General features: G+C 51.4%; 1 protein-coding gene and 1 long non-coding RNA gene across 4 annotated transcripts in view; one reads left to right on the top strand and one right to left on the bottom strand.

Moving 5' to 3' along the window:
• The window catches only part of KANK1 (KN motif and ankyrin repeat domains 1), a 211,079-nt gene extending 204,240 nt beyond the window's left edge, over positions 1 to 6,839 (top strand). For both annotated transcript variants that reach the window (XM_042912049.1, XM_042912047.1), the window contains 4 exons: positions 731 to 873; positions 1,656 to 1,856; positions 4,113 to 4,211; positions 4,801 to 6,839. In XM_042912049.1, coding sequence (XP_042767983.1) covers positions 731 to 873; positions 1,656 to 1,856; positions 4,113 to 4,211; positions 4,801 to 4,863 — 506 coding nt within the window. In that variant the 3' untranslated portion in view covers positions 4,864 to 6,839. The remainder of the gene's footprint in view (positions 1 to 730; positions 874 to 1,655; positions 1,857 to 4,112; positions 4,212 to 4,800) is intronic.
• A 1,187-nt stretch (positions 6,840 to 8,026) lies between these two features.
• LOC122204510 lies at positions 8,027 to 14,203 on the bottom strand. 2 transcript variants are annotated; one of them, XR_006195704.1, is made up of 3 exons: positions 13,962 to 14,203; positions 9,100 to 9,293; positions 8,027 to 8,379 (listed from the first exon to the last, which is right to left on the bottom strand). It is a non-coding gene; the product is annotated as an uncharacterized LOC122204510 (long non-coding RNA). The 2 variants fall into 2 exon arrangements; XR_006195705.1 differs by having other exon boundaries at positions 8,367 to 8,415.
• Positions 14,204 to 14,846: the final 643 nt, after the last annotated feature.

The following is a 14,846-nucleotide window of genomic DNA, read 5'->3' as shown; positions in this document are numbered from 1 at the left end:
CTCTCTCTCTGACCCTCCCCTGTTCATGCTCTCTCTCTGTCTCAAAAATAAATAAACATTAAAAATATATATATTTAAAAAAAAAAAAAGAATTACAGGAACGGAAAAGGTCGGGTTTATTGTGTCTGTCAGTCCTCACGGTTTCTTAACTGCATTTGCTCTCAGACCAAGTTCCTAGAACAGCTTGATAGGTGTCCTGGGGTTGGAGTCCGGCTTCCAAGGGCCCCAAGCAAGTCAGGGTAGCAAAATCAGGGTGTCAGAACAGGTACTGATGGCTGAGCAGGTAACACCATGGTGTTCTCTGCATAAGCCTTTACAAGTCCCTCCTAAGTATTTGTAGCTTTCACTGCCTTCTTCATTGCAAAACAGGGGTCCCCTTAACATAGATTAATATCCACATCCCAACATCTTTGTTGACCCTTCAAAGCAACCATTTCCTAGACCAAGCCCCCTGACTTCGGAGCTTCTGAAGGTCAGCCACTAGTTGGGAACAAGAGGTGCCGTGGAAGCTTACTGTCACTTCTGCTGCTTCTGGCCTCACACAGTACCAAAGAGACCTTTTTTCTTGGTTTGACATGAAAACGTATTTTGCGTTTCCGTCTGAGTCACTCTGGGACTTGGAGCACCTGAGGCCATTTCACTGGCCTCCTCCAAACCCCGTTCCTTCAGGTGCTGGGGAGAAGGGACGCTGTTGGAAGGCTTCTCCCTAAAGGGACACGTGTCTTTGCAGACGTGTGTAACGTGGACCACCAGAACAAGGCGGGATACACCCCCATCATGCTGGCAGCCCTTGCCGCGGTGGAAGCAGAGAAGGACATGCGTGTCGTGGAAGAGCTCTTCGGCTGCGGGGACGTCAATGCCAAAGCCAGCCAGGTGAGCGCGCTGCGTCCCGGGCCCGCGCTTGCGCAGCTCTGACCCGCACCTTCCACCGCTGAGCATGCGCTTCCGCAGCTCTAGACCCGCGCGGGCCCGGGGCCCTGCTTCCCAACACTGAGCATGCGCCCCAGGCCGTGCCGCGCTTCCGCTGCTGAGCGTGCGCTTCCGCAGCTCTGACCTGTGCGGGCCAGGGCCGTGCTTCCCGTCACTGAACATGCGCTTTGGGGCCCGGCCTCGTGTCCGCGTGGCTGCGTGGCGGTCCATAGCGACTGGGCAGAGCTGTGAGGTACTGGCTTCAGCTTCACCTTGCAGGCTCCCCACTCCCCGGCCTTGGCGCTGCCTCTGTTGGGAGCAGTGTGCATGTAAACCGTAGGTCAGCCTGCATCTGGGGGCCCGGGAGTCTCCACCGACTGCTCAGCGACAGTTGCTTCCCGACTGTCTCCGTATCGTAAGCAGAGCGTGCGTGGTGCAGATGTGTTCACAGTTGGACTTTGAAGCACCTTTGAACTTGCCAGCTTCTTGCTGTAACCCGATAGATCCTGCCAGCGACAGGCGAAAACTGACCCATTACTTGACGTTGCTTAGCTCGTAGCTCAGAGTGAGAAACTCTTTCTCCCTCCGTGCCTGACACCGCACAGCCCCACGTTAATCCCACATGTGCTTCGTTCCCTGTGTCGTCATGCCATCCCCCCACCTCCCGCCGCAGTCTGGCACTCCCCCCCCCCCCCCCCAATCTGCCAGCATGTGCCGCTGAAGCGCCCCGCCGTGCCTCCCCACAGGCGGGACAGACAGCCCTCATGCTGGCGGTCAGTCACGGGCGGATCGACATGGTGAAGGGCCTGCTGGCCTGCGGGGCCGACGTCAACATCCAGGACGACGAGGGCTCCACCGCCCTCATGTGTGCCAGTGAGCACGGGCACGTGGAGATCGTCAAGCTGCTGCTGGCCCAGCCGGGCTGCAACGGCCACCTGGAAGACAACGTAAGTGGCTCCCACGGGCCCTGCAGGGGCCACGGGGAAGGGAAAGAGCACATCCTCCCTGATGCTCTGTGGGGATTTCTGTTGTGGTCCGGGCCACCTCCTTTCCCCGTCTGGCTTGGCACCGCTTACCGTGTGCAAACTGACACTTGATTCAACTAGAGCGGAAGGCAGGAAGGTCGGCGGGCCTCGGCCCCCTCATTCGTTACAGGAGGAGGGGTGACGGGCATGGGTGAGAACCAGCTTGCCGAAGGGCCATAAACGGATTTACAACACAGAATAGAGCCAGCGTGGGCAACTTGCAGGCCCACGAAGAGGAGAGGACCAGGTCCCCAGTCCTGGAAATCAGGACTGCGAGTTGTTCCGGGCTGGGTTATTGCATGCCTTGACCCACTTGTTAGCACACTGAAACGCTTTCCCACCCGTGAAATGAAGGCAAGCCTGCCCTTCCCTGGGGCCCGTCAGAGTGGCTGATTCATGCAGCTCCTCAGCCATCGGCCCTCCAGACCATCCAGGCTCCTTTGAGCACACCTCCCCCACTCCTGCTCTGCTTTTCCATCTTCCGCATCTGATCCGTTCTCCTGGTTCCTGAGCTGTCCCTGTTCGAGATAACCCCTGGCCCGGGACACGTCGTAAGGAAAGTTGCAGCCTCCGGAAGTCTCCGGATCAAAGGGGAAGAGTACCAACAGGTGAAGGCCCAGGAACTAATATTTGGGTGGTGACATGGTTCCAAGTGCAAAGGTCACAGAGGTCAGGCTGGATTGGTTCTATTTTGGAAAGTTTGTCTCTGTGGAGCACAGGTTTGGACCAGAGCTTCCTTCAGATCAAAACACTAAAACATTAGAAGGAAAATATCCTTTTTTACACTTAATGTCGGGTCCCTGTGGGCCCAAGCCAGCAGGAAGAGCAAACCCGTGCAGGTATTTACTGGTACCAAGGGCTGACGGGCTTCCGCAGATGCACACACTTCCCTGGGAGTGAACGCCTTCCGCTGGAGCAGGGAGACAGCTTCCACCTCCCCTTTCCTCAAGAGCAGTTTGTGTTTCATGTGTCTTGTTTTTCGTTTGCTTATACTTTACTCTTCGCTTAGCAAAGAACAGCCTGTAAATGTGGTAAGAAGAGGCCAGAGAACCGCAGTGGCTTCCGGAAATGCTGGCCACCTCAGCTAATTGTCTGCTTTCTTATGCTTAATGGAAGACGAGGGCATGCAGCTGGCCTCCCCTGGGCAAGTCGCTCCGAGTATTCTGGGTGGGAGGGAAGGACCATAGATGCCAGCCACATGGGAATTGTTTCCTGCTGCTAGGGACCATAAGGGAATCCTTATTCCAAGACCAGACGGAAAATAATTTGTGCTGGGTTTTTTTTGTTTGTTTTTTGGTTTTTTTTTGCTTTATTCCTCCTTTACATCCTCTAAATCCCTGCAATTTAATGGGAACCAAACATTTAACTGGAAACTTTTTAACTTTTCCATATTTAGTGTTTCCCCCCATACTTTTCTTTTAAAATTCTTTTTAATGTTTGTTTTTGAGAGACACAGAGTGCAAGTGGGCGGTGGGGCAGAGGGATAGGGAGGCATAGAATCCAAAGCAGGCTCCAGACTCTGAGCCTGGCTCTGAGCCCAGAGCCAGATGCAGGCATCGAACTCAGGAACCGGGAGACTGTGACCTGAGCGGAAGTCGGAAGCTTAGCCAACTGAGCCCCCCCCCCCCCCCCAGTCACCCCACCCGCATGTTTTCATAAGATGTATTTCTGCAAGGCAGCAGGATTCACAGCATTCGATTGGGGGTGATCAGGGCTGGAGGAGGGACTCCTTCCCGAAGAGGAAAGCTAAAAGATCTTTGACAAATTGCAGGGTGTCAGAACACACTGTGGTATTGCCTGCTCCCTTAGAAATATAAGGAAAAAAGAAACTATGTTTCCACCCACATCTTCCCCTAGAGCCCCCAGCTGGTGGGAAGAATAGTTGAGAAATTTCTTTGCAGGCAGCCTGCATTTGTTGAGCACGTACTGTGCACACATCTACACTCTAACCACCGTGAGCCAGAGGGGATGAGGTGATTCTTCTCCAGCTGGGACTTCCCCATTGTGGACGCTGTGCCCCATTCGTCCTTAGGGCTTAGCACACAGAGGTCCGGAAGAGTCTCCTGAAGAACTGAACAAATTTGGGGAACTTTATCAGTTCTTGGAAAGTATTTGTTTTGCTCCCATTTGGCTGTCCGTAAGTGTGAGAAACCCAGCCTGGCTTGTTCTTTCCTTAAGGACGGCAGCACGGCACTCTCGATAGCCCTGGAGGCGGGACACAAGGACATCGCCGTTCTCCTGTACGCCCATGTCAACTTCGCGAAGGCCCAGTCTCCGGTCAGTGTTGTGCATTTGACATTTGTGAACAGGCCGAAATCCAGCAGGCTGGCCGGCCCCCCTCTTCGGGAGCTGCCAGGCAGTGCGGGTTTTCTGAGGATTCTGAAAATGGGAGTTTTAGTCTGGAACTTGAGAGTTCATGATTTTTGCCCCGCCCACAAGGCCAGGAGTGCTGATGGTTAGCAGCACAGAGGCTGGGCACCTGCTTGTCCTTGGCAAGCAAACATTCGCTTATGCCCTCCTCACGTGAAGGGTTTATTTCTGGACAGAATTATCCAAGTGGCACATCGTGTGCCCGTGAGTACATATTGCTACGTTCCTGGCATTTTTCCTAAAGCAGACAGTAAGCAGCAACCTCTGTTCCCGGAGCCCACTCTTAGCGGGACAGCGACTTCCCAGGACAGCTGGACAGCTGCTCAGAGCAGCTCCTGCTGATGGGTCTGTGTCCCCTGTCCCAGCTGCCCTCACGCTGGCTCACAGGTGGTTGTCAGCTGTGGCGGGCACAGCCCCTGTTATAGAGGACACATCTGCTTGAGGTCACTCATTAACTCCCCCCCCCCTTTTTTTTTTTTCCTTTCCTGGTCTCTAGGGCACCCCCAGGCTTGGAAGGAAGACATCTCCTGGCCCCACCCACCGGAGTTCATTTGACTGATTATATGCAAATAGCCGTCCATTTACATGCCACCACTAAGCTGCTAATTGTTCCTCTTGGGGTGACAGATACTGAATGTATGCGTACTGTGCCTGAGCTCACCAGCAAACAGAACGGGTAAGCCAGGGCGGAAGCCTGCAGCTGCACGGTGGGGGCGGAGCCAGCAGGGGCGTGCCGCCCGGCACACCCCGCCTCCCACCTGGCCGCCTTCCCTGTGCGCGGGGCGCGCCCACCCCCGTCTCTGTTGCTGTCGAGTCTCTGCTCCGTTATGTACAGTCGTAGGATACGGTGACCTGACCTGAGCGGGCAGCCCCTACTCCCTTCTCTCCCGCCCTCGCCACTGGCGAGAAGCGTCAGGTTCTCACTGGCTTGGCGTTCTTAGCAATTGTCCGCAAGTGTTTATATTTACCCCTTGTGGAGCCATTGGAAAGCTCTGAAAATCCCATTCCGGGAGGGTTTTGTTGATTTTCCTTTTGTCTTCACTGTTGGAAAGTGAGGGAGTGGAGATGACCAATCGTCAGCACCTTGGGCCTGGCCTGGTAGATTCCTGGTTTAAAAATAGAAGACAGAACTCTCGGAAAGTACAAAACTTAATGAAAAGAAAGCTTTTCGGTTGGGTTTATCTGGGTGGGTGTTATTATATGACTTTTTATATAAAAGGCATCTATATAAAATTGACACAGTATTTTCACCTTTTATATTCCGTCATCACTGAGACATGAAGAAGTACGTGTAACATTACCATGTTTTTAATTAATAATTGCACAAATCTGTACCTAATGACAAGGGTTGAATCACGTTAGAGGAATTGGCTATATATTTGCCTCTAGAGAAACATAGTGTAGTTCTCCACGTATTTATGGATTCCTTTCTACCATGTCACATTTACTTTGGTCTTAAATGTATTTAAATGTTTGAAGTGCCTTAGACTCTTGCCATATTTTCAAAATAAAATTTCATTAAGTGCTCTTGCTTGTCCCGGCTTCATCTCTGACAGCTGTCTGCCCGATCCTATTGACTTACAGCAGTGGCAGCAAAAGCTGACGGATTGTGCCGGCAGGGACTGCTGGCCCGCTGGTCTTGCACTTGGACGAGACGAGACACCTTCTGAGAGCACTGCGTTTGCATGGCTCTGCCCGTTACTCAGGTTGCACGTCGGGAGTCGGAAATTTAAGGCCTTATTAGGCACACAGCTCATCAGACAGGTAACTTCCGAGCGGAGGCGACGAATTAGCTCGTCAGGCCTCTGGTCCTGGTTTCGGGTACAGCTGCTGGGTGACTGCACCTGCCTTGCAGCCTTTTATACAAAGTGAAGGGGATCCAGTCTATCTCGTTTCAGTGAAGAAGCGTGGCCGCCAAAATGCAAATGAGGTGCTTGGGCCCGGTTGCCAGTGGTGAATTTTAACCCAGGCCATTTATGAGAGTCAGGTGTACCGGAGAATCATCACGGGTTCTTGCACGTTTCTTTCCCTTCTTCCTCTTTCCTTCTTCTCCTCTGCTCATTCATTGCTGGGCTTGAGAAAGAGACCAGAGAACAGATGTTCTCAGCAGGTGTGCACCACGATGCCCGTCCTAGAAAGCCTGTTGTTTCACAGGCTTAGAGGTGTGGTTGTTTAGAGAACAACTCAGAGGAGCTCTGAAAAGTAGCACTGGGAATTGAGGCCAACTTGGGGCCGTATGTGATGGCCCCCAAGTCCCATGCCGGGACATCTAGGGCAGAAGGACCATCCTCTTCCATGAACCGTGAAAGTGAAGTCACAGCTGCCTGGGGACGCGAACATCTTTGTCCATCCCGGGGTAGCTCAGGGATTGGCACTAAATTTCAGTTCGCATAGTTATTCAAGCTCCTTCAGACCTGAAAGAGCACAATAAATTAAAGCAGAAGGTTGTGTGTGTGAAGAAAAGTGGCGCTGTGAGTTCGGTACCCTTTAATGGCATGGCGTGCCTTTTGAGCAGGGAGGGCTGCATCTCTGCTGGTTTGTGGTCCAGGGAGTTTTGTTCTGTTTGACAAGAGAAGTCATTAATAATGTCAGTGCATGAGAAAACAAATTCCTGCGTCTGTGCTTCATTGCAGATTTCTTATGCTAAATTTTGCAAAAGAAAATGAGTTAGTGTTTTATCATGGAGTGTGGTCTTAATACAGAATCTAGCTGCCGGGAGCTCTGCTTTGTGCCTTGTTTGCTCTGCTAACACTGGGCACTTACAAGGCTTTTTATCTTGGGATCTTGGCACATTATATAAACCATCCTGATTGTCCCCCATTGGTGTAGCTGCAGTTTCTTGAGCCACAAGGCTATAAAGGAATGTGTGACAGGACACTGGGGCAGGTTCCCCCACGTGAGGCCGGCCTAGGGCTGGAGACTCCCGATCTTGTTTTCTGGCAGATGTGATGAGAAGCCTAAATCTGTAAGTGACAGCCTCTGTTTTCTTACCCTGGAAAATTAGAAGCTGAAGACACCCCTAGACAAAAGGGTAGAGCAGTGGGAACTTTGAGACTTTAACATTAAGAAACAAAGGGACGCCTGGGTGGCTCAGTCAGTTGAGCGTCTGACTGTGGCTAAGGTCATGATGTCAGGGTTTGTGGGTTCAAACCCCCAGTCGGGCTCTGTGCTGACAGCTCAGATCCTGGAGCCTGATTCTGACAGATTCTGTCTCCCTCTCTCTCTGCCCCTCCCCCACTCACACACATGCTTACTCTCTCTTTCTCTCAAAAATAAATTTAAAACATTAAAAAAAAAACACAACAAAAACGTGAAATACAACTTGTCCTGCTCCACCGTGGCTTAATGGACTAAACCCTGTGTGGGGGTGGGGAGGGCTGGGGGAGCCTTGCTGCTGGAGAAAGTTACCAGGAGTATGCGTTCTAGACCAGGCCCCCCCCCCCCCCCCACCATAAGTGGAGTGCTGGGCTCTGGGGCTCTGGCTAGTAACTTGCCAGTCCTGTGGCGGGAAGATTCGCAGGTGTGCAGGTGTGTGGTAACCCTCGCAGATGGGATCAGGTCCTAATGAGTAATTTTTTGCCTGTTTGGTGGGAACTTCCGCGTCCACGGCACGCATCAGAAATGGTTGCAGGACCTGGGGAAAATGTCCATTCTGAGCTTCACCTGAAGCAGCAGCAGCCCAGGTGTTTCTCAACACGGCCTTTGGTCCACACTGAGAACTGTTTTAGTCCCGAATTAGGAGAACTACCGTAGTTCTTTTGTATACAAGTTGGATGGGGCAGAGACAACAGTAACAAAACAAGAGGCATTATGCTGCATCTTTTATCTTGGGTGTATAAGGAGCCCTGGTAGTCTGTGTGTGTCCGTGTTGGATGGCATTTCCGTAACTCCGGAGCAGTCGTTTCTAGAAGGCCAGGAACCATGGCTGCCATGGGGAAGGCAGTACTTCAGGGACAGAGGTTGAGCGTGCAGACAGCTCTTGGAGTACTTTCCCAAGTTCATCTTGCTCTTGCCCTCTTCCTCGGGAAGGAGAACTGTTTCCACACAGGAAGAAGGCCGTGACCCGTTGCTTTGGCTTTGGAAGAAAGAGAGTTTTCTCTTTTCTCTTGTACTGAAAGAACAATTCTTTTTAAGCCCTGGGCCTTAGCCAGAGACTCAGCCCGAGACCGTTCTACTTCCTGCCATAAGGAAATTACTAATCATATGTTTACTCTGCCATTACGCCACATGGCTGTAATTTAGAAGCCAGCTGATTATAAAAGTATATTTACAGTCCGTTTTGCCAAAGACGATTACCACAAAAGGATGTGGCCGAGCCGGTGGCCACAGTGTTCCAGGGACGCACGTGCTCACGCTCCCTCCCCGCCAAAGTCACTGGTGGTTCTCCAGGGTGGGGAGGGGGGCTGGGAATTGGGAAGGCACAGTCAGCTCTGGAAGTGTGAAAGGTGGAATTAGCACTTAGAGTCGTGTCCCTGGGACCCGCGGCCTGAATTCCAGCAAGGATTCTGTGGAGCCCTAGAGCGCAAAATACCACGTGCTGGTGCAGAGGCGTCCGATTGGACATCGGGGGAGGAGCTGGCATTTGAAGAAACCAGCTGCCCGCTGCCTCTCCGACTCAGATCTTTAGTGATCGAATAGGGATGGGAACCGTATCCCTCGCTTTCCAATGACAGAAGTCGCATAGGAGGTATTCCAAAGAGCAAACGCCAGTCCTGTATTCGAGCCAAAATAAATTTTATACTTGCTCCCCGTTCCCCAACCCGGAAGGATCCAGCTCGTCCCGCCTTAGAACTACCTGCAAGGACGAGGCTGTGTGGTGGAGAGCAAGAGGAGACCCCTGAGCCCAGACTGTCAGGTGCTGCTCTGTCACCAGTGTCGTTCAGGCGGCTCCACACCAAGTACCGGCCGGGCGGGCCACTCGCTTCTCACGTGTCAGGCAGCAGAGGGACTCTGGCTGTGCTCCATCTGCCTTGCTGTGTAATCATGTGCCTGAATAAACAGGTGATAAAGACAAGTCGCTAATTGGATCGGATCCCTGTGAGTTCAGAGGACTCCAGTCCCTCAATCCTATCTAAAATATGTCACCCTTCAGGGGCACCTGGGTGGCTCAGTGGGTAAAGCGTCCCACTCTTCATTTCGGCTCAGGTCACGATCCCACGGTTTGTGAGCTTGAGCCCCACATTGGGCCCAGTGCTACTACCACAGAGCCTGCTTGGGATTCTCTCTCGCCCTCTTACTCTCTGCCCCTCCTCCACATGTGCACATGTGAGCACTCTCAAAAAAAAAAAAAGCCTTTTTTCTTTCTTTTTTTTAAATGATTATTTTTGAGACAGAGAGAGACAGAGCATGAATGGGGGAGGGTCAGCGAGAGAGGGAGACACAGAATCTGAAACAGGCTCCAGGCTCCGAGCTGTCAGCACAGAGCCCTACACGGGGCTCGACCTCACAGACCACGAGATCATGACCTGAGCTGAAGTCAGAGGCTTCACCGACTGAGCCACTCAGGCGCCCCAGAAACAAATCCTATTTTTAAAAATTACTCTGTATTCACTATTAAGTATGAAATTAACCTATGCTTTATTTATTTATTTTTTAATGTTTATTTTTGAGAGGGACAGAGACAGAATGTGAGTAGGACAGGGGCAGAGAGAGAGGGACACGTGGAATCCGAAGCAGGCTCCAGGCTCCGAGCTGTCAGCACAGAGCCCGACGCGGGGCTCGAACTCACAGACCGCGAGATCATGACCTGAGCCGAGGTCAGGCACCCAACCTACTGAGCCACCCAGACGCCCCTAAGCCATTTTTTCTTTAAATAAAATATGTCACCGTTTCTCTGCACCGCCCCCCCCAAAAAAAAAGCCGATCTTCCAAAATGAAGCTCAGAAGTTCAGCTGTCACACTTGGGTTTGTAACACCACCTGCCAAGACTAAGAAGTTCTGGTGCCTGGCTCACAAACACTAGTTGAATGAATGAGTGTAAAAAAAAAAAAAATAGTTGACGTGTGGCGTTGAAAGTCAGGACAGTTACCACTCGGAGATTACTGAGAGGGAGCCTATGAGGGGCTGGGGAGCCCCTAGGAATGGTTTTTGTTTTGTGTTTTTTTTTTTAATGTTTATTTATTATTGAAAGACAGAACATGAGAGGGGGAGACACAGAATCCGAAGCAGGCTCCAGGCTCCGAGCTGTCAGCGTAGAGTCTGATGCGGGGCTCGAACCCATGAGATCATGACCTGAGCTGAAGTCAAAGGCTTAACTGACTGAGCCATCCAGGTGCTCCCCCCCCACCCCCCGACCGTCTCTTTAATGTTAAAACACAGCTTTGCACAACATGGGGGTTGTGGCCCACTCATAACCCTGGACTGTCCTCACTTGGGCCGATCTCAGATGTTCTGCTTCTTTTTCTGGGTACTCCCTGCCTCTTTCTGAAGTCAGGCTCGGTCACGTGATTGCTTTGGCAATGACACATTTGCGGAGGTGACGTGTCAGTTCCAGGTGGGAGCTCAAAAAGCCAGTGCGTGGCGTGGTTCACTGTGCCCCCTTCTCCCATCACAGTGTCCGTGGCAATAAGTGTCACCTGGGTCCCCTAGTGCCGCGTGGAGTACAGTGTCCTTGCCGACCTGATTACAGGTGTGTTGTGACCATCAGTGAACCTTTATGACGTTACATGAGGGGAGTTTGCAGGCGATCTGTCACCACAGCATGACTGAAGTTTTCTTTGTTGATACAGAAATTGGTTCAGGGAGGTAGATGCTGCTCTAACCAAAGGGCTTGGTAGATGAGTTGTGGACGATAAGAACACTCGCACTGTGGACTCAGTCCAGGACACAGCAACGTATTCGACACTTTTCCTTATTTTCCCAAAGCTACTACGTGCCAGTAGGCTTCTAGATCCACAGGGAGAAGGTGACCCGTTACACAGATGCCTTAGGGCACTAAGGACTAGATGTCTGGGAAGGAAAGCCATCATCCCGTGTACCTCGCGAGGCAGATAGTATCTCATAAACGTGTACTTCTCAAACTTGAGCACACATCAGAATCCCGGGTAGGACTTGTGACAACTCAGATTGTTGGGCCCCAGCCCAGAGCCTCTGATTCGGTCGGTCTGGGAAGAGGCCCGAGAATGAGCGTTTTGAACTGGTTCCCCACTGATGCTGATTTTGCCGGTCTGGAGACCACACCCTGAGAACCACTCCTCACGGGCAGGGAGTGTCATAAGTAGACTCTCCTATCTCAACCACAAGTACTTGCTGGATAGGCTTCCGAAGCGTCCATATTCTTTAATCTCGGTAATATTCGTGATTTCCCGTGACTGAGACATAGCACTTAGCTTGTTCACCGTGGACCTTTTGCTCACAAATTTTACAAAGTTGCATTTGCCTAATGGCAGATCTTTCTTTGTAGAGCTTGTGGGATATATTGAGGGTTTATAAATCCGGTGTTCTTGCAGAACTGGGTTTTGGAATACGGCCAGAGGACTTGACTTGAATCACTGCAGTCTTGCGAGAAAAATGATGCACACATTACACTTAGAAAGAAAGAAATCTTTATTCGTGCTGATCCCCCTGAGTCTCTGTGTCGGCTCCCTCGTGAATGCTCATTTCAAAACTACCGTCTCCTGCTGAAACGCCAGTGAGGCACCAGGGACAGGGTGTGCTGTGTTGGTGCCTCCAGCTGCTGTCCCTGAATTCCTCCCTCTGTTGCTGTTCTGCAGTGGGCAGAGACACACAATGGTTTCCCTTCTCAGAGCCAGGGCTGTGGTCATTCACACCAAGGTCTGAGAGACAGGGACATCTGTGAGGGAAAGCCCCTGGGGCCCCTGGGGCCGACTCGAGGGATCTCCCCACCCAGAGGCACGTGTCCTGCGTGTCCACAGCTCTGGGGTCGGAGATCGAGTTGAGATGAGTGAGAAGAGGGAGGAGAAATTAGTGTTTCCCAGGGAAACTGGAGGCAACTCGTTTCTATCCTCCCCCATCTATAAATTAATCCCTGAGAGACAAGACTCACTCTCGGAAAGTACACTTGCTGACGCTGACTGATGGCAGGCCTTGAATGACCAGAGAACGTTAATGAAGTTCCTCCATATGCCCCATTCAATCACTGTCAGGATACATGATCAGATATATAACCAAATAGCCAGAAGCTTGATGTTGATCTTAAAAACCCTGCGGTGTTTTCTGGTCTGCATAATATTTCAAAAGGTAGGACAGAGTGCTTCAATTTATCTTTCTGTGTTAAGAGTTTGGGGACTCCAGCTCAGGAAGCCAATAATCCTACGATTGCTGGAACAACAGACTTGGATTCATGAATTTGTGTGGCCAGATTCTTATCTGTGCGTCTGATCCACGTTGAAACTCAGGAAGCCAAACACTGCCACTGCCTCCCAGGAAGTCTCATAAAGGCTACCTTTCAATGATCTGTGCACACACTGACCTCTACACGAAGAGGAGTTTTTATCCAGATGCCAACATGAAGAATACTAACTGCTGCAAGCAACCACGCCGTCTGGATAGGGACATCCCGTGTTATCCAGAAGCAGCGGAAATGCGATGTCACTTTTCTTGGCTTTACTCTGTCGATCTGATGCCTAATAAAGAATGATTTTTCGCTTCTTGTGCTCATTCTGTGGTCTCTACGAAGATATTAAACACATCTATAGACTTGAAGACCAGTGAAAGGCGAAAGTTGCTGCTGATAATTCTTCCAGGGGTGCATCTTTCTCTGGTTTATAAGCGGGCATGTCAGTTATCGTGGCCACAGTAATGCTGTGTAACACACAGCCCTCAAAGCCCCCATGGCATAAAGCCATGAGCATTTTTTTATTAAAAAATTTTTTTAGTGTTTATTTATTTTTGAGAGAGAGAGAAACAGAGCACGAGCAGGGGAGGGGCAGAGAGAGGGAGACACAGAATCGGAAGCAGGCTCCAGGCTCTGAGCTGTCAGCACAGAGCCCGATGCGGGGCTCGAACTCACAAACCATGAGATCATGACCTGAGCTGAAGTCGGATGCTTAACCAACTGAGCCACCCAGGCGCCCCAACCATGAGCATTTATTGCTTGAGTGTCTGAGTGGTCCACTGACCATCAGCTCTGCTGACCTTGGCCAGTCTTGCCTTGTACCTGTCAGCTGACAGAAGGTGACTTTAGCCCTGTGACTCGTATCTTCTGGCTGAATAGCCCAAGAACGTTCTGGGGGCCATGACAACGAAGCAAGACGAACAAGCAGACAAGGCTTCTTCAGGCTCAGGCTCACTGCTGGTTCCGCATCATTTCCATGACATTCTCTTGGCCCAAACAAGTCACAAGAGCAGCCCAGGTTCAAAGAGATTGGGAAACAGGTCCTGCCTCTTTAGAGAGTAGCACTCGATGCTACAGTCAGAATGTTTGGCTACAGAAGGAATGAAGGACTTGGAACCATCAAATGCAATACATTTTTCACAGTGAGATCCTTCCCCTAAGTGGTTCTGGCCAGGATTTGGAGACCTATTGGTCTCCTTTAAACACCTGTGGGAAAGGGTGGAGACCATAAATCTGGTCCCTCCTTGAGGCTAACTGATGTTTGTAGAGTCCTTTCCACGGTGGATGCCTTTGTCACTTCTCAGCCATACCATCATTTGTACCGTGAGCATCGCGCTAGGGGAGCCCCTAACTAGACTTACCTGCTGAAAGCGTCCAGTGACTGTGAACTTCCAGCAGTAGGCAGAAAGCGGTAGCTTGGACATTATGGGGCTGGCAACCCAGCAGCAGCCGGAAGGGAGGACTTGTCCTAAGAGTCTCGGGAGCCGGTTTCAAATGCTGTTTTTGAGAAGGATCAGTCAAGGTGAGACATGACTGAGGAAGGAACTCAATTCCTCCCGCACGTCCTCATCGGTAGGGGAGTCTGATCTCCACAGGCTTTGGCTTCCTGCTGACACAAACAAAGAGGGGACTGGCCGTGAGTCATGGCTTTCAGGTCCTAGCCGAAAGCATTATTTTTACCCCAGGCCATGGCTACCTCCTGTGGCCAACAGAAAAGGCTCCGCAATCCTTTCTGAATTCTTGTCCGTGGGATTGTTCTGAGGCCTTACCAGGTCAGTCTGGCTCAGGGTAGGGGCAGCTACTGAAAGGCATTACCCTCGCTCCCTGGGGGCTGTTCCCAGCCTGACGTACCCCACGCTGCTGGGGCGTTGGCTGTGCTGACTGAGGGGGTGTGCATGTGGAGGCTGGCGGAGAGGCGGTGGGCAGAGAGAAGAGCTTTACCACTTGCCAGTGATGTGAAGAGCTTTACCACTTGCCCTCACTGCCTACACACCTTCTAACCCTCTGGCTACTCTGTGTCTAAACTGTCTGCTGAATCTGTTCAAAATATGGAGGCATGTGTTCCCGGGTTCCACTGGAAAGGTCGAGCCGCCTGCATCATAACTTTGATCAAGCACAAGAAACACCCTCGTAGACAAGTAGAACCGTGTAACTCACACACACCGGGCACCCCATTGATGACGATGCCCTGACCCTCCTGGCCCTCACAGAGGAAGGCTGGAACATCCCATGGCCTGTGGCTAACT

The sequence above is a fragment of the Panthera leo genome, chromosome D4 (genome assembly GCF_018350215.1).
Source record: "Panthera leo isolate Ple1 chromosome D4, P.leo_Ple1_pat1.1, whole genome shotgun sequence".
Classification (NCBI taxonomy): Eukaryota; Metazoa; Chordata; class Mammalia; order Carnivora; family Felidae; genus Panthera; species Panthera leo.
The sequence above is the reverse complement of the archived record's forward strand: the minus strand, read 5'-3'. Positions and strand labels throughout refer to the sequence as shown.